General features: G+C 39.3%; 1 protein-coding gene across 1 annotated transcript in view; it reads right to left on the bottom strand.

Moving 5' to 3' along the window:
• Positions 1 to 315: 315 nt before the first annotated feature.
• LRMDA (leucine rich melanocyte differentiation associated) overlaps positions 316 to 22,570 on the bottom strand; it is a 666,001-nt gene continuing 643,746 nt past the window's right edge. The window contains exon 7 of the mRNA XM_074155105.1: positions 316 to 395. Within this exon, the coding sequence (XP_074011206.1) occupies positions 316 to 395 (80 nt within the window). The remainder of the gene's footprint in view (positions 396 to 22,570) is intronic.

The raw sequence follows: 22,570 nt of genomic DNA, 5'->3' as shown, positions 1-22,570 counted from the left end.
ATGCTCACTGAAGCCCCAGGTGTGACCCCTGCTCTTCTGCGAGCAGCAATTGGACCAGGCAATCCATCACGGTGCTCCTCCTGTCAGGCCGGGTGCTCGGCTGCAGCTGTCTGTCACACTGGTGGATGGGACCTGCTTAAAGGCAATCATGTCAATCTCTATGTGACTACTCAGACTAAGATAGAAGGATGATCTTGACAGGCTTGGCAAAGTCAGCAGAAGGCACTAGAGAACTTTAGTTACATGCTTAAAATTGAGATGCAATTTGTGCTTCTTATGTGGAGGCATTGAAGAGGCATGAAACAATGCTGTGTTTTATAGCTGGTCGTCTCGGATGAATCTGTTGCCCTCAGAATGTTTTCCATAGTAAATGTAGCGGCATTTTCCCAAAATGCCTACAATAAAAGGAAAATTAATTACAATTAGGACAACAGTGGCATGATACACAAATAAAGCACATAACTAGGGAAATTTGAAGGTGGGGAGGGAACAGTTTTCTCTTGTCCTGCAAAAGAAAGTTTGTGCATTTGAAATATTCAGTATTACCATTTCAATTGGCAGCTTTGAATCCATTGGGAAAACATGCTCAAATACCTGCAAGACCTATCTTGTTAAACATACACCCACAAGTGTCTTCAAAAAATTGAATGACATAACACTGACACATCATACACTACGTTTTATATCCCAGTACTTCTCTCCTGCTTTTGAAAACAAGGAAGTCAGGGTTGAAGTTACATTTTGCACTCTCTGTAATCTCCCTGCTACACGTGTACAGGGTTTTCCTGATGACTAAAACCAAAAAGAAAAAAAGCAACAAATAGTTACAGTTTAATGTGAATCCAGGGAAAACCTTTCAAACCTTCACAAGGCCACCCTGCACGCACCTAAAACCATCCCTGCTTTGCAGTGGCAGAGAACTGAAGTGACCAGCTGAAATCCACATGGGAAGTCACCGACAGATGTGGGACAGAACATGGACCTTCCTAATGGTTAGCCGTCCAGACTCCATGTTTTTTCCAGACATACAAATAGCCATTTAGTAAAAACATTTCCAAAGTAGCTCTCTAAACAACATCCCATGAGCAAGATGCAATTATAAATTAAGCTAAATACCATTACGTAGAGGATGCTTTCAAAAATCAGCCAGAATGCTGCTTTTGGGAGACAAGGCACATTATTCTCAGCAGGTACAGGCAGCAAGATGCCTGAGGAAGCCTTAACTGCTGTGGGTGAGACACACATACCTACAGATCCGAATACCTTACTCAGAAGCATCCCCTCTGGTGGTACTAAGTGGTATGTGAAAGCGTAAGTTCACAGTCACATCCCACCTGTGAACATCCTCAAAGATGTTAAATTTTCCTAGCAGAGTTGTTCTTTGTGCCCCCAGGCACGTGTAGTCAAATTAAAGTCATCTCCCACGCACGGAAGTAAAGTGAAAGAGTCTCCTCTACCTTGGGAGTGTCTTAACACAGCAATCCCTGAAGAACCTGGCCCACTCACCCCCGTAAGGGCAAACATAACCTAGCCCAAAGGAGACAAACACCGCCTTACATAAAGGGTAAAGATGGGGGAGGAGCAGATCCTCAATTCATCGCTGTTTTAGCTTCCCACGACTCACACAGCAAATATTCTGCTCACCTGCAGTATGAATTAAGTATGCAAGCTTTTATATTCTGCATCTATTTTCCCAGTATAACGTGCATCAGATAAGCAATCAAAGCCTTGGAAGTCATGTACAAGATTAATGTTAACCCATGCTCTTCTTTCCTTCTAAGACATCAGGATAGTAACGTATTCCCATAGAAAAAAAAAAAAATATAAATTGATAGGCCTGTCATTTGTTGTGAAAAACACATTTCTCTTCAGGATAATACAAATGGGGACTATATGGTGCAGTGCCTTATCCCTTTCCCCTCCTCCTCGGAGCTTTCTTCAATAATTTCAATTTCAATAATTTCACTAGTGGAGCAGTTTCCACATTCAAGGCATGATATCATCATTCCTAAAGAAGCATCTAATGAAAAGCAAGGGTTTTTTTCCCCCCTAAACAGATGATATTCCAAGTCAAACTGCAGCAGGCATTAGGTTGGTAACAAGGCCATTTAGAGCTCTAAATGTAAAGGATACGAACAGTTTATTAATGGCATTCTTCAGACTCCTTTTTCACTGGCATTGATAAAAGTCTTGTTTGAGGTCTGCCGCATTTCTTAAGGACTGGAAGCAAGACTGTTTATAGAGATGCTGGTGAGAGAGTGCTGTTTGATGAATGCTGGAGACTGTAGCTAGGTGTCAGCGCTTAGAAAATGAGGCAAGGACATGAGGTATTAATATTGTCAATGATCTCTTGACAGGAAAACAGATACTGCATTCACCGTCAGATTTAAATAGACATCAAGTGCATTAATGACAAAAGGGCAGACTTCAAACAAAGGGGGCTGTATGGCGCTGCGCTGAGCCAGTCTCCGAGTTGGCAATAACCTGATCTGAAAAGACACTGTCAGGGCTACAGACAGGCCTGGGATTGTGTGCGGTGACAGAAAACAGAGATGCTGACAGAGATACCGGTGCCATATTATGCCAAGTATATTCTAACACTGTCTCCAGCCCTAACTAAATCTGACATCATTTCCTATCGCTTATAGTATCCTCCACTGCTCCGGCAGAATATTTCTCCCCAGACATCATTACAAACTCCGCTGTAGTTTTAAAGTTACTGGCAGGCCTGTGCTGTCGTGGAGGCTGGGCCTAGAGGCCTAAGGATAACCTCAGTCAATCTAAATTTGGAGTTTGCTGGAGAAGTGCTCTCATTTTCACTGATATCTCAGCTACTTGAGGTGATCTGAACGCTAAAGTGTGAGGAGCTGTCACCTTGAATAAAATCCTTAAAGTAAAGACGCTCAGTTCCCGGGATGTTCAGCAAAGATGTCGGACAGTCTGGCAGCAGGAAATGAAATCCAGCTGCTGCTGCTCGCCTGGGGATAAAGGTGCTTGGGCTAGTGACAGTTAAAGTCAGCTGAAATTTTTGAACTCCTGCAGCCTACAATTGTTTAAATTAAGGAAGTGTTGTCTCCGCAGAGATTCCCTACCCAGGCACACAGCTGTGATTCGATTGCCAGGCATATTACACACACCGCTCAGAGAGTCTTGATAAAAGCACAGCTGAAAATGTTGCCATGAGACTTTATTTATCATGAAGGTTATTTGTAAAACAATAATCTTGCTCATAAATTAAATGCGGTGACTGGTTGTTTTTTTGTTTGGTTTTGTTTTCCCTCTCCATTTCCCACCTCCCTTTGGCAACCACAGAAAAGTCAGAGAAGTACAAAAGGCTTGTGTGCTGCAATGAGAATTTTGATGCTAATATAGGTCACACATGAATTTAGGAAACCTACTGCTTCTCTCCTGCCTATCTGCTATGGTTTTCGTTCTTTGCTGTTCAGGGACAGGAGTACATTTGTGCAAGACAGGAGGAGGAATAAGGGGGAAACAATACATCTGTGGCTGTTGTGGTGGTTTTTAATTAAAATATCCAGCACTGGCCATAATAAGCTAAGTATACCCCATATACATCAAAACACCACACAGTATCCTGAATGAGGTTTCTGCTCGTGGTTCTTGAGAAATGACAACACAAGGTCTCTTGAGGGATCATCTTCCCCGAATGAGGCTTCTAATTTTTCTTAAGTAGCTGCTTCTACCATCAGCAGAAGCTGTTAAAACTATAATTATGAAAAAAATGCAATGGGAAGAATCATTTTTAAATTCACTCTTTATCTTTTAAATGTTTTCCCCCTTCAGAATGGATGTTCTAATTATGCTGGGTAAGTAATGACCTTGCAGTTGCTTGCATGTGTTGTGGTATCAGTCTTTCTTCACAAACACATTGTAATGTCAGCAACAGCAGCTTTTCCTTAGCTGAGGGAAAACTCAATTATCCAAATAAATAAATAAATACATACATGCATACTAAAGCACATGAAAAATTGTTCAAGTCATATTTGCTCCTTTTAAATTGGGCATGTGTTGCAGAGAGCTATGGTGCAGTCGGACTTCCATACACTTTCCCAGAGCAAAAAAAAGTTTGCAGATTCTTCATGTGTTTTATGGAAAATGGTAAAAAGAAGTTGCAATGGGATGTGCTAGAGCTATAGATCATACAGCTTCAGTCACAGGTCAAAATTCAGCTCAGGCCAACAGTGACCTGAGGGAATTATTGTCTGGTAGCTTCTTGTTGTCTTTCTTGGTTTGCTTTTTTCCTAGCAAATGAATGCTCTACATCTATTTAAAAAACAAAACAAAACGCCTCTCAGCCATCACAGCTGGGGCAGCTGTTAGCAACACAGCCTTCTGCAGTAGCATTCCGTTTTCGGTAAAAAGTAATTACTAAAACTAAGTAGTCAAGCCAAAACTCTTGCCACCCCCTTCAAAATCTATTGCTACATCTGCCTAAGATCCCCCTTCAGGCACCCATTTTAACATCAAATGTTTTTAATAAACCCCTCTGCAAGTGCAAACAGCAAAGTATTCACAATTAAATTTGTCAAAAAGATTGGTCTACAGTATACATCAGGGATTACACTTTAGTATACAGGCCTCTGCCTGTCTTTCAGATGGGCCAACCACAGGTCCTCATACCAGGAGCTGTGGTCAGATAAAGTGTAGTGCTTCACACACAGACTCAATATTCTAGCAGAATTCTACTTTGCCTAACTTCAATTTGAGTACAGTAACTAAATCCTCCACTGCCAATTTGTATTTGATCCATATTCATGTCTTTTTCCACAACCTGCTGTTGTATAGTTTTGCTATGGGCTATTAAACAGCTGCCATGTTCCACCAAGAAGCTGGGTGCGTTTCAGTGTGGTTATACTACCAATCTGTAAATTGTTTTGAGACCCTTCAGGATGAAATATCAATACCATTATCATTTTTTTCATAGGCACTTGGGCATTTTCTACAATTAATGAACAGAAGTTGCAAAATTCCCTTAAATATTAATATAAACTTCCTTTAAATGAAAATAATTCCCTGCCTACAACATTTAGAGAATAAATACCTATCTACAAACAGTTTCAAGTCTACAATGCTACTGATTCAGGCAAAACACCTCCATCCGTTGAATTAATTTAAAACTCTTAAAAACCTTTTCATCTAAGGAGAAGTAAATTGGTTTGAAAAAAAAAAAAAAACAACACCCTTTGTACAGGAGTTTAGTCATTTTTCATTTTAGATTTATCTTCATGGAAATTCTAACAACTTTATCTAGTTGTCTGGTTGACAACTTCTTATTTTCAATTCCACTTTGACCTTCTATGAGAAATAAAGTACTACAGATTTTCAAGAAATTACGAGCCTAATGCTCTTACCTTCCAGTAGCACGTAGGTTATTTTTTTTCTGCTAAATTGGGATAATTAAGTTATACATACTCACACAATCATTTCAGTTTAAAAAAAAAAAAACATTCCACGTAATTGTACCTGAACCATCTATTTTATAATCATCATTAAGAACATTAAAACAACTGAATGTTGTAAAAAGCATCAAAGTATTTCAAAACACCCTACTTCAAAAATTTGCTTTGTAATCCTCAATTAATCATTAAAAAAAAAAAAAAAAAAAAAAGAGAGACCAAAAAAACCCAAACCAAAACCATAAAAACATTAGCCTGACTTTCAGCCAAATCAGCTTGAAATTTGGTGTCACAGATACAGGTAAAGCTTCACAGTACACTAGGGTGGGGGCTGAGAGGGAGTGGGAGAGGAGGAGAGGAAAGATGCTGAATATCTAACAGTGATAGGAAAAAAAGAATATACAAAAAGTTGAATTGGACCCAAGTAGTGCTCTTTTAGTTCTACTAGGACTTGTGGCTGTAACATCAGGGAGATACTTTACAAATGGGAAAAAAAAAAAAAAAAAAGAGGACTGTTTTTTTTTCCCCAAAACATTGCGTGTTTGTCCAAGTCACTCGCTCTTCTAAGGTTCATTCATCTGCTTTAACTTGCTGACATTTATTTATTTGTAGTTGGGCCTTCATAGTTGTTTATGTAGAAATACATTTTTATAAACAAGAACAATAGTTTGAGCAATCAGAAACAAGAAATCCTGTGCTTTTGGAGATCTGTTAGAGCCAATAATGGAAAAGAACAACTTCTTGTTGTTGGTCCATGGTCTGTAACATCAATCAAATTTAATCAAAAATTTAAAACCATAAGCTTATAGGACAAGAAGGGAGGGAATTACAGATTTCATATTGTCTTCTGGTGCACAGAAAGATTGTTTCTATTGAATACACTCCAGCCTATGACCTCTCTGATACAGGAATCTGAGGAGATCACTTGGAAGATAGGAAAAGGTGTAAAGGATCACCTGGGTCACTACATCCTCCCAAGAGCAGTCAAGTATGTAAATCAGAGAGGTCCTCTCAGACTTTCATCCTGCCCCAGCAAATAAACCACTGTCAGTATGGAGAAGCTGACGCTCAAAAACTGCAATGTGACACAGGAAGAGAACAGAAGAGTTGCAGCTGTCATCGCTGATGTGAAGGATCTCTGACTACTACAATTAAATCTGTTTGTTGCAACTGCAGTTTCCAGATTCCAGACTACAGGTTGGAGTCAAGACACAGGATCTAAACTCCTTAAACCGGAGCTGAGGGAGCAACAGAAAGAGAAGGATACACCAGATAAGGACATGCGTGTCTTTGCTTGTGCTACAGCTGAATGCGGTAGAAGGGTTATCTTATAAAGACCTGAAATATCATAGTAATAAACCAAAACCAGACAAAAATTCCCTAAAATAGTATCATAAAATACTCACAAGTGCTCAAATTACAAATGCACAAATACTAATTTTCCTTATATTATAAACTAATTAGTTTATTTTTTAAGAGGATAGAAACACTAAATGTCAGCAAAAATAACGCATAATTCCTCCAAAACTGTCTGTGTATAAGGGATCAGGTTGTGCTTGAGAAGGCTGAGGACAGAGCTCACTGCGGCTAAAGCAGATTTCCCACACCATGGCCACAATACTCACAGAGTGGTCCTCAAATATTCCCAAAGAGGTCCCATAGATTAGGGAATGTGGTCCATTGCAGGTTTCCTGGAGAAGGACATTCTCCTTCAGTAGCAAACTGCTGATCCTGATTCTCCCCTGCCTCTGTGGGTAACACTACAGGAAGGTAACCTTCCCGTTCAGGGGAGATGAATTACCTCTTTTTTTCTCTGCTCCCTGCACAGGGATGCCAGAAAGTGATAATATTTTCCTCTGGGCACCCTACAGCATGGGGCACAAAGTGGACTTTCAGACTGAAAGAATTACCAGAAAGTACAAAATCAAACCCAGTCCACAGCAATGGTGTTGGAATTATACACCTAAACTAGAGCTGAGAGAAATCAGAGCAGGCAAACTAAGACTGAATTATTGCAAGTATCCTGCTCAGACAAGTACTGTGACATGTCAAGTCTCACTGGCCTGTTTGTAGGAAGGGGGGAGTATGTGGGGAAGCGAGAGCAGGGGAGGGGAAGGAAAGCAGTCAACAGGGAGAGGATGTTGGAAAAATTTGCAATGAAGGTGATAGGAATACAAAGATGTGAAGTTTGCATCCCAGGCCAAGGGAGCTGCATAAATGTTCAGTGTAAACTAGCAGTCAAGCTGATGTGTGATAAAGTGCAGCCTGCTGTAAATACACTTCAGGGCTCCCAATGCAGCTGGGGATGAAACTTGTAATTTGGAAGGGGGGAGGGAGGGGAGAAAAAAGAGGAAAGAAAAAAAATGCACTGCAAGCTTTTTCTCACATAATCTGTTACTGGAAAATTGAGAAGCTTGTCCAAGTCCGTGGGAATAAGCTGATGAGCTGATACTTAATAATAAACCATATTGTGTCATGGTGCGGAGTCATCTAGATCCATTCAGGCCACAAACTATATTACTTTATACAGCCCTGGCTGACATACATTTAAAGCCCTCTACACATTAAGGAGCCATTAGGCTGACAGATTAAAAGTTATCTTGGAGCTAATGTTTCCATTATGCGTATCCTGGCAGTGGAACAATCAACACACTGTTCCTCAGATGTCATACTTTGTTTAAAAAAAGGGTAGGGGGGAGAGAAGGGGGAAAGGAGGGTATCTCTCCCTCCTTGAATGACATTGACAAGATCAGCTTTGATCTGGGCATGTGCTGTCTACAGATTCTCTAACTGTTGGCTAAAATAGGAGCATTTAGGGCATAATACTTTAAATCATTAACCAGTTCTGTACTCCTCTGGGTATCATTGTTACAATTTAAGGTCCTACACTTGGGATTTCTTTGGAATCTTTCCATGCTTATTGTAACCATCATCAAGAAATATGTTAGAGGGGGGAAGACGTCTCTTTCTTGTGAAAATGAAGCAAAAAGCACCAAACGAACCCCAAATGCTTTTGTTTCTTCAGTGCACCTTTACTATTTTGCACTCTCAAATAACATCATGGATGGAAATATTTCTTGTGGAATATATTGAAATTTTAAAGCAGATTTTTTTAATTACTCAGATACATAGATTGTATAGTCAGCCAGGTAGAGCAGTCAAAGAAACCTAAGTGCACAGAAAGCTTCAGCATGCCAGATATTATGGGTGAAGTGATATTTAACTCTGGATATATTGAATACCCTTGAAGGGGACGGGGGAAAGGAAGTATGGGTTCACAGTTCTTTTAGTCTTTTAAAACACTTCTTCGTATATCTTATTCTCTCATACATGGTCTAAATAGAACTAGTAAAGGCAGAACAAATTACTGTAAATATCCAGTGCAATTCAGATTTCATCTGTTAAAATACCCTTCATCTCTAAACCAATGTCACAAGAGCTTACTTTTTTTTTTTTTTTTCTATTAATGACCAAATACCCGAGACCGGACCAGCAATTTCAGTAACCAGCAAAAAGCCACTCCCCGCCAAAGCAGAACCATCTCCCCGGCTTCCCTCCCGCCAGGCAGCGTCAAGCCGAGAGCATCAGCACTAGAGGGCAGCATGCATTTGTCTAAAAAACGGGCCACACCAGCAAACTAAATATTCCGATATGACAATTAAAGCAATACTGTTTGTTAGTTTTGCAGCCAATTTCTTGTTCTGTCATGATCAAAGCCTATATTTATACAACCTCTGCTTTCAGCCTTTCGCCCAGGAGCCTGACTTCTGGTGGACTAATCTCAGTGAGCGTCGGTTTGTGTATACGGATGGCTACAAAAGGATGTCACTGGGCAGTGGTCTGAACAAAAGGCTCAAAATGTTGTCTGGGGGGGAGGTGACTGTCCGTCTCCACCACCGGCTTCCACTGCAGCTGGGCTGGCACTTGTTATTCTCTCACATTCACAACTTAAATTGCAGCGCTGTTTTGAACGATCTTTCTATTACCTTTGATAATGCAACAGTATGATCACTGAAGTGACACTTTTAATATATTCAGAAGGGTGGAGGAAAAGGAGGTCATAAAATCCCATCCCTACCATATATTAAAGTTCAGCTGTTCAGTGTACACTCACCATATTAACTTAGAAAATTTTCAGTTAATTTGGCTAACGTATGCAAAAAATGGCATTTCTGTAGGCTGCTCTATACTTTGGGCTACATTCTACTAATAATACTTACATTAATCAGCAATGGAGTTAAACCATAAAGAATGACAGGGTCATTAAGAAAACAGAAAGTGAGTATAATTATATTGTACTTCACAAACTGTAACCACGCACAGATTGCATTAGCAGTAAAATGTGAAGGGGGAAAAAAGAGGGAAGTAAGCTCTTTTAGTAACTGTTGTAGAATTAAACAAATGTACCATGATTTATGGGGCAGAAAGCAAACTTTTGGAATAATTGTTCGGAAAGTCTGCAAGCATTCCAATAAAATTACAAATTCTTATGTGAAAAAAATTTGAGCAGCAGGGCCCTTCTGGAGAGTTTAGACATAAATTTGGCTCATCTCATGAGTAAAACTTGCTTTTGGATCTCAAATGTATTCCTGCTGGAGGAGTTCACATTAGGAAAAAAAAAGCTATACAAAATTCAGTCTGGCTCAACTGGTTTGAAATTTCTCAAGAGAGTCATCTGAAATAAAGACAAGTTGCTTTTTATTTTTAAAGCTGGGAAAGAAAGTCTCTCAAATAAAATTAAAGAGCATAATGAAATAGTGCTGCTGTCACATTATGATACAGTTAAGGGAACCTTCTTTGCATGCCATTACTTGCTCCTTTCCACAATCCCTTTCTCAGAAACAAAGGAAACATTTAACTAATTGCTAATGATAGGATTGCTATGATTCTTCCTAATACAAACCCAAGTGTTTTTTAAGAAGCTGATACTACAAGGCCCTGGATTCCCTTGATTTCCAGTGAAAGCTGAAGGCATTTGGCACTTTGTAAGACACATCCGGACCCCACACAACTGGTGAGCTCCTTTCTCTCTTCTATAGCTGTTGTTATATAGCACCAAATGAAATCAGAAATGCATCTGGATCCAAATGCTTAAAGTGTTCAGCAAATCTCTAGTTCTCTGGACTAAGTCTGGGCTTGCCTTTTAGCAGAATTTTGTTCTACGCTATATCACATACAACACCATCTGCTCTTGCTAAATACTTACAGGCCACAGCCTAGTTCCCAAACACTGGCTGCTTCCAGTACTGAATGCCAAAACATTGTCATTGTTTCCTATCCTCAACTCTTTTCTCCCTTCCTCAGCCTCCTATTAAAAACATGCTAATGAGAGGGAGGCTGAAGGTTAAATCACAGTGGATGGAGGAACATAGTTTGTAAGCGTACTTTGAGCCTCTATGGAAGCTTTTGCTAAAGATAAAAGATAGGGGGCTAAGAAATAGCTAGAGAGGCACATTAAAACCCCTCCATTAGGGTCAGAGTCATTAAAGTTTAGTCAAAGCACCAAAGACTTTCTAACAAGTATTATGCTTAGTAAACGTTTTCCACTGGAACACGGATATTGGTGAGAGCTTTTGGAGTGTGTCAGTTAATCAGTATTCACCCGCTTTGACAGCTTGAAATATTACTCACTTATTTGGCTGGTTCGAATTTGTCAGACTATGACTATGTCGTAAGTTAACATGTCCCCATATTAAAAAGGAGCCAACTGGCAAATGTGCACATCGGACCTAATAAAACACATCTGGCCAAACAATCAAGCAACACTGATCGCTGTATCACTCACAAGCACAAATTAACAGCAACTGTCTTTGAGACTACTAAGGTAAACAGGAAACAATAACCTGCTACCTACTACTTTACCAAATATCCTTTAAATGGTTAACTGAAGGATAAAACCTCTACAACATTCTGTTTCTGAGACATTCGATTGCTTGGTTAAATCTGCATAAATATTTCAGATGTCTTGGGTCATTTGCAATGACAAATGGAAGAAATGCTTCAGACGGAAGCTGTCCCTCAATCCAGAGAATGTTTTTTGGCCAAGGAAGGCCACTTAGGCAATGGCTCTTGTAGGTTGCCCTTCATCTTTGCTCTCAGAGTAGATGCCATTAAGACAGAAAGTTCTCTGAAGGCAGCAGGTAGCCCAGGATTAGACCATTGCATGAAATCACAGTGGGGAAGCTCATCACATACAGTCACTGTTTGGTTAAACAAATCCAACATCAGGGTACGTGGCTGCTGCTGCTAAGCCTGGGGCAGCACGGAACAGTCTCTGCGCTGAAGGAGCGAGTACTGGGGACACTGACTTCCACAGCAGCCTTTGTGCTCTCTGATAGAAGCAACGCACAGCACAATTGTCCTACTGAAGACCTCAAAGATCTCAAAAGCAGTAACAAAAAATTATACGAGAAAGATCTTTTCAGGGATAAGTAAAGCTTAACCACTTACGTGTGTGCAGTGAACCCTCTGGTCCTTTCAGAGAGGCTCCTGGGAAGCAGCTATATGCTACTGAAGTATTTCAGTCTTTGGGCAAAACACGCTTGACATCCCTGTTGGCATCTCTACTGAGAACAGACACTGGCCTTACTCAGAAAACATCAAACGTGACTTTCTGCTGGCTGTGGCTGTGGCGAAGCTGAATACTGAAGGCAGGGGGAGGAGAGGTCACAGAGGAAGCAGTAGTTAACGGGGTAAAGTGAGTGTTATAATCCCCAAATTGCAGTTGGACTGAATGTTTTCAGACAATTTGCCTGTCTAAACTAAGACAGTATCATTTTTCATTCTTCTAGGAGAGGGTTAAGAATAATCTGAAGCTTGGAAAATGGCTGCTGTTGATACTAGTGAGGCCTTCTCTTTAACTAGATCCTTCAGGAAAAAACAAATTAATCAACAGCCAGCTGAAGTGGGTTTAATGATTGCATTCTGCATACAATCAGCTTTTCCCTTTTCAAGGGCCATCAATATGTCAAGGGAAGACATATCTGAAGGATATAGCTCTTAACATCAAGGTTATCTATTCTCCACAAGGCTCCCACTCCTTACTGGGCTGATACTTTACACTGCCTGTGTCTAACATTTTCATCAACTCTGCAATCAATCAAGGTAATAATGTTGTGCAAAAAATCAATTAACAACGCAATTAAACTTTCCTTATTATCTCAAAGGGCTGAAATAATACCTAAAGGGAAGATAGACTCACTGAATGCAGACATCCATAACCCAATGTGAAAGTGAATTATGAGGTTAGACAGATGCAGGCATGTACTGGCGCTGTTATTTTCAAAGGGATATATCTCATCCAGGCAGTGTATCAGTCACCACCAATCCCATACCCTAAAATTCCAAATTACTTTTAAGAAATATACGATGTGCAATATCCATTTCATATTCTCTTTTAGAGATAAACCCCCCAAAATCTGAACAGGAGTATTATTCAAAGACAAAATGATCTTTCAGAGAGAACATAAAATATAAAAGCTATAATAACATTTACATCTGTATACCACCCATGTCTGTAAATGCAGGTCATCAATTATACATAATCTGTAGTGAATAAGGAACAGAAGAAGCAGCACAACATTTAAAGCCCAAAGGCTCAAATTTGCAAATACCTTGCATTGAGTACACTGAAGGAAGAGCCCCAATATAAATACATGCTGCAACAACAGCAAAGACTTAAGTATCACTCACTGAAAATAAGACAGAGTGCCTATATTATTTTATAATTACATTCAACCCTCATGGAAACATCATTCCCAAGAGCTGAGAGTTTTAAAGTGCATTGAAAGCAGACAATTAACCCCTTGCTGTTGGGAGGATTTGGGTTTTAGCATAAAGACTTTAAGGATCAGGGGCACTCAGCACACCAGCACAATGGAGTTAATATAGTTAGGAACCCAGGTGCAATAGCCTTGTGTCAGAGATGCATGGGTGAGGATTTGGAGGAGGGAGAAGAAAAGAGTAGAGAAAGAATACGTCTAAAATTAACTACTATATGGCTGATCTTACTAGTCCCCAGGGACAAAAAAAAAATAAATAAAAAATAAAAAATGTTGTTATACAAAGAAAATGACCGCGACCAAGCTAGGTGTTTTGTGGGTTTTTTGACACCTATCATTGTCTATCACACAACCTGAACGCTCCCCCTCAGCCCCCCTTAATCATTTCCCAACACACACACACAGCCTTCAGCCTCTGTTGTTTTGATTTAACACAGGCGAAAAGATAATGAAAATAGAAAACATTTAAGGGAAACCTATGTCAGAGTGACAAGCTAGGATCACATCCTGTAATAAGCTCAGGAAAATTTGGAAGCGGAAAAGGTTTCCCTTAAACACTGCACTTTGAATGAATTCCTCTATTAAAGGGCGCTCTGTGTGTCTGTGTTAGCAGAGGTGTTCTACAAAGCATTTCTCCCAGCAGGGTTTGCTTAAGCACATAACAGCTGCAGTTTAGAAATGGCCTATTCTTACAATTAGCTCATGTAGTGCAAGTGCCTTGTTTGGACCAAGAACATCTTTTTTTGTTGATAAGTCTCCCTGGTTTTGTCTTTGTCTTGCACTTCCTGCTCTTCCCCCTCTTACCCCCCATGCTGCGGAGTCAGCCATGGGTGAGACACAAATAAGTGAATTCCAACTAAATTTTCCACAATTTTTGAAACATTACACACTTTTCCTGCATGGATTTGAGGCATTCATATTATTCCAGGATTAGAGAATTCAGCCATTACTATCTTAACCTTTAGGAACATAATTAATATGTTTTCATTTTCAATGACTTCATTGTGTGTCTATCAACTGGAACCATTCCTGCTGTGTATTTGATTCCACTGACGATGGGGTGTGTTGGATTTTAAATGATGTGCTAGCACTTCTGTTCCCTATATACTCTAGTTTATGTGTTATTCATGACTTGCATTTGGAGACATGGATGATACACAGATGTAAATGTTATTAAAGCTTTTGTGTTTTAGATTCATTGTGAAAGACTTCTTTGTTTTCAGATAATTCTTTTAACCATCACAAATAACCAGCAATACATGACATTGTCTTGAGACTTTTTTCTTTCCTGTTAAGCTTTTTGATGAAGAGATTTTATTTTTTTCTCCCTAATGTTCTCTCTTCATCAAAATAAAATATGGGATAAGGTGACAGACAGCAGAGTTACACCTGCAAGATAATGTAGAAGTAAACCCCTTTTTTGTCATGCGCTCATTATACAAAATCAGAACCAAAAGTAACTTTGCTTTTTAATAGCTGTCAGGGCTGTGGGTCCCAGTTCAAGAAGGCTGTGACTGGCATAATTCTCAAACTGCTTTCACCCTTTAACATCGCATTCGTATTCCTGAGGAATTCAAAATGAACAAGGTAAAGAAAAACATACTTTGCCAAATCATGGTTCCCTATCTTCTTTTTCATTTAGATTAAAATTATTTTAGATTAGCAGTTTTGTAGCACTATTTAAAGATTTTGACTGTATGGCAGACATACCATGTATCTTTGTTGCACTGGTACTATGGAGGAAAAAAGCTGAAACACAAATATATACTTAAATGCATGGTACATATCAGCCTTACAAACGTTACTCAGCCAGTAGTCAGATGCAATTGTTTTGATGGACGGATAAAATACTATTAAATTTTTTCATCGTTACTTATTAAGGCAAAGGGTGAGCAGGCAGATTCGTGTGTCTGTGTTGGTAAATCTTCAAGACAGTCATGTGAGGCTGCTGTACTTAAGTACATATATGCACCTACGTAACGTTGAACTGAAAGAAGCATGCTCTCAAAAAGCCATGTTTAATCACTAATAATTCTGTCTTTTGACAATATTTTTTCATACATCCTTAGATACTTTCTCTCAATGAAGTTGAACCTCACTTCAAATGTGAGGTCTTGGAGTTCTCACATTTTCTGCTTTTTGCTTTAAAAGAAATATTTTACAGCAGATTTTTTTATTATTATTTCTGTATTTTATCCATTAAGCCTATAATACATAGGAGCAGCCTCTCTAAAGAATTTAAATATTAAGAAAACATGGTAAGAGGGATTCCTTGGCTGAAATTCACACTTCTTGTTTTAAAAATCTAACTTGGAGTAATTTAGTCAAATGGTATAATGGGTTGACCAAGAAAATAACTTATTATGTCTTCTGCTGTGGGAGTAGTGTGCTGGATAGCAGCAGCTTGCACTCCCCAACGTACCGTTTTACAGAGGACTTCATATTTTGTTGTGAATAGTTACTGAAAAGAGAGTTTTCCATCTGACAGAGAGAATCAATCTAATGTCACCCACTCTTTACCTCCAATTTTCTACTAGCACCACCTCTGTCTGGTGCAATCTTGTTAATGTTTTGCTGTAGAAACCTGCTGTTTTACTTCACATGCCACTAAAGCTTACTGCTTTTGAGCAGTTTTGGAAAACTGCTTTTGATCTTTATGAAACAGAAGACAATTTTTGAAGCTGAACCAAACTGTAACTTAATTCAGCAGAACACTGCAACCCTGCTTCTAAGTATTTGATGCTTCATTATGACAATAATAAGGCTCCACCCTTCCCCTTCACCAAGTCACATTGAAACCAGCTCACAACTAGTCAATACATTTCTAATGGCCACAAAACAGTATGTCATGGCTCAGTTGCCTTGCACTGAACTCCGGGTAAATCCTAGCCATAGTGCAGTGTGGTCAATGGAAGGAACAACCCACTTTGTACCCCAGAGTGTAAGATCAGGAGAAAGAAGCATGTCTGGAAGCATATCAGACCAGGCCATACTGCGTCCTTGAGACTAGGAAGCTATTCTATTTGGGACAAGTTACACAGGATCAGCAGCATTTATGTGGCTTTATTCACAATATTAGTAGCCACCTTATCTGAAGTAGACCATGATGCCACATAACACGGAGATGTTGAGGTAGATATCGCTGTTAAAATAAAATTGCATGCATGCCAAACAGAAGTTAGACACGTTGGGTGCCTCTGTAGTAATATGAGATTTCTGCCACTTCCCCAATGCGCTTCTCTGCCTTAAAAAGTCTTTGGCAAAGCCAACATAGTATGCTTGGAGATCATGAAGCTGGAGGTCAGGCATGAAACCTCTACCAGATGACTCACTGCACTGTTATTAAGAGCAATTATTTAACTGAATGGAATATTTTAGAGAGATGATGAAGTCAAGAAAGAACCAATTCAAACAATCACCAAAGAAGCAAATAATGACCCATAGGCTTGAGACCATTCTCCATTTCTGAAGTGGTTCCACAGCATACATCACCAGAAGCTTCATGAGACCACTCCATGGTCTATCAAAAGTCCATTCAGGCAAGACCAGCCGACAAATGGGGTACTAAAACAAATCATAGAAAGACGATAAAACACGATCTTCCCTTTTTCTTCCATTTAATAGAGTTTTTTGTTTAACGTGGAAGAAGTTTGGCTTCTTATAAGACCAAATGATATGACAACAACATTTTTCTTTATCTGAAGAAAATAAATTCATGTGGTCTTTCACATAGCCAAGCAACTGTGCAGGCCTGGTGAATCTGGCAGTCTTGTATAGCCTTCTTCCCCATTTATAGCAATGATGGGTAAGTCCTGGACACACATGACTCTAAAATTTATTGACTTCAAGTGCAATTAATATCCAAGCCTCTGGGAAGCTTATACAAAGCTATTACTCTGTTCAAAGGGGAAAAAAAGAACCATCAAATGGTTCTTCTGAAAGTTATTTTTCTGTTTTTCTTTGTCTCAAAAAGGAAAGGGGGAGGGGGAGGACGACTACTCCATAATTATAAATCTTCTGAAATTGTAACTCAGGAAAAGACTTTTCAAATAAAATGTTTCCCAGAAAAGAATATTTGGCAGCGGTTGGCTCTTGTTTTCCCTAATAACCATTAAAAGTCTGCCCTAGTAAACCATTTTACTGCAACGTTTGAAATGGTAGAGTTTACATTTTATTTAATGAATAGTTGCAGAGCATTAAAGCAACATCTCGTCGGCAAAACAGCTCCTTATCCTCGCTTTGTCTCAATTGGTTTTTTTACATTTCATTTTCAATGACATGTCAGCCGTCTCTCACCAACCTCAAAGGAAAGTTGAATGCAGGGCTTACAAAGTTAAGCTGACATTTGCTCTCTTCCAATAAAAAATATTTAGTCCATTAAACATAAATACCTGTCATTATGATACATGGACTGGGTACAAGCCTCCCGTTTCCCTCTGATGTTTATTACATCCAAACAACTGCAGTGCCTGCATGTTTTCAACTTTAGTGTATTGATTAAACTTTTAAATGGCTGCCATATAACCCAGGGACATCAGGAAGATTAATTTGCGTCAATGTTCATCTGTAATTCATTAGCCATTTATTCTTTACAACCACATGGGCTATCAAGAAAATGCAGGCCATTTTTCACTCTGCACAGGCTTGGGAACAGATCCTGAAATTTGTGCTGCATACAAATAAGCTCCCCAGGCCCGGCCACTTAAACTGCTTGGCTTTTCAAAAGTTAAAGTTGGGAATAACAGCAGAAAAAAGGGAACATAAAAAACCAGAAATGGACAAAATATACGTCCTCGGGGTACTAGGGATTTAACTGAGTTTGTCCACTGTCTTTTCATCCATGGATTATGGTTTCTTATTTCAGTCAGATTAAAATAACTGAAACTTGTTTCTGTGCAAAGACCATAAATAAAATGAGTTGCACCCCCCTCTAATATCTTCTAAGATGCAGTTACTTGGAGAAAGCTAGAAAGCGGCAGTGAAGTATAAAAAGCTCATGCCTCGAGGAGGTTGTAGCCGTGAATCTAAGAAAAGGATGCAGTTTTAACCAACTCTCACATTTATTGTGGATTCCAGTCCTGCCTTTATTTGGTAAAATGCCCAACTAAATATTGGTATGTTTCCTTAGGGTAGAGGTAAGCCATCTGGCTCCTTGCTTTGCCCTACTGACCCCCTGGCACAGTATGAAGTGCATATTAAATAAGGAAAAGGAAAGAGAACAGCTATAAAGCAAACAAAAATGCACATGAATTTTACATTTACAACATGGAAAGATCAATGAAATGCATCCTGGTTTCTTTCCTCTTCGCTACCTATAAATAAAGTAGTGTCACTGTGCTAGGTAAACACATAGTGGTAAGGCATTAGACTCATTGAGCCTAATGGCAGTAATTTAGATTCCAAAAATGAAGATCTCATAAGAAAAAACCGACAGGTTCCCCATTGCAGACAGGAACATAAGCATAATAGCACCCTGTAACGAACAGAGAAATCTCCACATAGGCCTAATACATCATTTAGGATGTAATGATTTCTACCTACAGCAACAGTCACTGTGCTGCCTTTCTAAAATGGGGATTTATGCATACATTTGAAAACAAGGAAGAATGAGATAATTTGCTCCTAGTATCAGTGATCAGCTCACTGTTAAGCATCAACCTGGGTGAAAAAAACCCTGGAGAGAGCACCCGAATCCGGCATAATCCCAGCCATAGCATGGGTGCAAAAGAACCGATACATTAAGCTGCACAAAGACATCGCTTCAGCAAGTTTGTGGGACTGAAGACAATCAAAAACACGGTCCTGGAACTCTGGGAGATGAATTGCCAACTTGGCCAAATAAGATTTTCTATACAGATTTAGAAAAGGCCAACATTACGTGTGTGAATGACAAAACATCTGCAGGGAATATGTTGTCCTGTTTATTACAATCCTCACAACTGTAAGGCTGATGCCATGGTCACCTGGGCAAAGTCTGTCCTGGGCTCTTCACATTCAGTAAAGAGCAAGTTGTGACCCCATTGCAGGACATGCTCTGCTAAGGCCCAGCGGGGAGCAGCAGGCTCTAATCAAGTCCAAGGAACGCACAGGAGGCGATGGTGTATCTGAACAACCTGATCTGTGAAGCAGCAAGAGATTTTTGGCCTATATCCTCCAGCAGCGTAGCTCCAAAGAGATAAATACTGCCCTGCCATTATTTTATCAGCCAAAAGTCTGCCATTTGGTGTGTGCCTCTACAATTTGTGTACCAGTATGCATACAGACAATCTGCAGGTGGCATTGCTAAGCAGCATTTCTCTGTCAGTTGACTGGCTTGTAAATGCCCCAAAATAAGTGACCTAAAAATAAATTACTAGATATGCAAGGATATACTCAAAATGGTTTTGTGTTTTATTACATGCTTGAAATTTAAACTGAGTTCATCAAAAGATTCATTATGGTTCATCAATCTCACAAGCAAACCCGAGTTGATTTGTGGTTTCATTTAGCCCAAATACTTACTTCTAATAGGCAGGAGAAAATTAAATGAGTTTTGGTCAGATATTTAGATTCCTTTGGATCTGAAAGTCGAGTCAAAAAGAATGTTGGGAAATAAGCCAGTTACAAAGCCATATGTAGAAGGAAAAAGGTCCATTTATCCAAATCTGGAGAGTTTTATGCTATACACATAACCTAAGTCACTCTGCTCTGCATCTTGCCCCAATGCACAAGTAAAAGATGAAATCTCAGCTTCGATTTTTTAATTTGGTTTTGGTTTTGTCAGCTTTAGTTAGATCTCCAAAATAATTTAAATATAATGTGTTTGTATTGAATTAATTCCCTACTATGACAGGAGACATACCAGGAACTTCAGCAATGAAAATGCCCAGATAACAAGGGAGTTGGAAATATTGCAAAATTTATCTAGCCTGACTAGAAAAAAGACGCAGTGCAAAAACTATAACTTAATTTAAGAAAAGCAAAGGAAATTGTAGCACAATCATGTAGTTTCTATTGCATCAGAAAAAAAAAATCATCGATAATATGCAAAACAACTGCAGGTGTCCTAGAATGGATCCATTATAAATTCAGTGGAAAAATTTTCAACCTTATTTCTGCAGATATCAAAAGCTACCTCATGGTGCTCACAAAAGAGAACATTTCCTTAGAAACTTTCACCTTTATTTTTCTATTTGCTTACATTAACTTACAGTACAACACAGTTAAGATGCACAAGAGCTCGGGGTTCAGTGCTTTAATGTGCCCAATATAACATATCTGCAACACCAGTGATACAATAAAGGAGTAGAAATCCCAAAGGCAGGCTCACCAATCCCAGGATCTAATTAAATCTTGACAAATTAGGTACAGCAACCCAGGGGATCATTTGCCATTGTGCCCAGGCTGTAAAAATTCTTTCCTGGGAATGTCCCTTACAGGCTGCGTGCCATGGCTCTGTGGCACAGGAGCCAGCTATCACGGCTCACCATCGCACCCGGACTCTCTCATGCTGCAAGAATCTCCAAATGGGATGAGTAGGTGGCTTTGAACTCGTGCTTACACCGAGGGGGCCTAAAGCAGCGAGCTCAGGACTCAGCCATTTGTTTTCATTTTCATATAATGATGTGTCTAGCTCTCATGGTTGCACAGAAAACTGTATCAACTCGAACCATATGTTAACTGAGGCAGCAATATGTTCTTAAATTGGCAGACAGCTCAAAATGACAGTTCAGCAAGATGTGAACTATTTTCAATCATCTCAATAGGGTGTTAACTCTGAAACCTAAACATTGCCTGTATATATATTTTGTTAACCATTTCACTACTAAATACTTTGAGCAAAATAGCTAATCTGTTCCTCCACACTTTTCCAAGACATCCCAACTTCTAATTTGAAAGCATCTCACTATATAAATTGGCCTAGTTACATACTTGGCTCAATCATTTTGAACATCTCACAATCAATGTATTTATCCTTACACAATCATGAGGCAGTGAAGTGCTGTCATCTCCTTGTTACAGACAGAGAAAAAAAATGCAAGAACATGATAAAAAGGAAACAGAATACAGATCAGCTGAGTTTAAGACTTTTGTCTGAACCGCTAGATTAGCCTTTCCTTTTACACGGAAGTTATGTGGAGACAGCGGAAAAATCCACTGAATTAAAGTAAGTAACAGAGGCTGAATATTTAAGAGTTTTATTATCCATGTATGTAGCAGATTTAATTTTTAAAAGGTTGTGTGCAGTTCAGTTTAAATTAATTCAGTTCTTTCATTGAATGCCATAGAATTTCCAAGGATTTGCTCAATTTAAGGCCAGCTTACCACAGAGCACAGAATCTTGTGCTCTTACCTCTAGCTGGTCAACTTTATTAAACAGTGTCTTAGCTTTAGGCTATAGCACACAATAAAATAAATATAAGACAAATGCAAATTTTAAAACCAACAGAAGTTGGCCAAATAAACACACGTTCTGGATCAGTAACACGTTTTAAAGTCATACCTGCCTAAAACAATGCACAAAAAGAAAACAACAAGACTTCAAAATACATTTGTTTAGGTCTCAGGTTCCTTCCTTACACTTTTTTTTCTTAGGTTTGTGGCCAATCAGGCAGACGGGGTGGCAGCCAGTATAATTGAAACTGTTTTCCTACCCAGCAAATACTTTAGTTTTTGAGTCACAGCAGTAAATGTATCTGAGCCAGGAATGGAAGTTGGCTATTTATTACTCAGGTGACGATATAGGTTACAAGAATGTAAATAGCATGATAAAGCTTCAGCCCAGCCAGACTACACGGGCAAAGATGGCTATGTGTCCTGATACCAGCATAAGTCTCTTTCAAAAAACTGACTGCAAAAACTCTATCTAGTTTGTGAAGTATTTTGTGATGAAAGGCACTCTACACATGTAAAATATTATTACTACATTTGCAAAATGAAATTTCTAAGAGAAAAAGCACAGAACACGCCAACAACAATAAAGCAATCAATTGCAATAGGATGCAATAACTTGCAATAAATTGCTTTGTAGACAAGGATTAAATTGTTTCAGCACCAGCCACCCAATCCAACTTAACTAACAAAGAGAAAAAAGAAATGAGAAACATTTGCTTAAAAAGCTCATAACTGTCAATGTGTTCAGAACACCAGCATGTCCCGCTGCACCTAATACCTTTGTCAAGGTGGCCTATCTGGAACTACTCTTTCCCATTCCCCGCAGATTTCAGTTACAGAGTTTCCCTGCAGACTCTCGCTGTATTTGCCAGCGCTGGATCTCTGCTTGGGGTCTGAGTTTGAGACAATCCAGATCCACACGCACAGCCCCCCTCACCCTGCCCCCCCCCGCTTCAGCATCACTCATCACAGCTTAAGCTTGTCTGGTTTGCACTGGCA

The sequence above is a fragment of the Numenius arquata genome, chromosome 10, assembly GCF_964106895.1.
Source record: "Numenius arquata chromosome 10, bNumArq3.hap1.1, whole genome shotgun sequence".
Classification (NCBI taxonomy): domain Eukaryota; kingdom Metazoa; phylum Chordata; class Aves; order Charadriiformes; family Scolopacidae; genus Numenius; species Numenius arquata.
The sequence above is the reverse complement of the archived record's forward strand: the minus strand, read 5'-3'. Positions and strand labels throughout refer to the sequence as shown.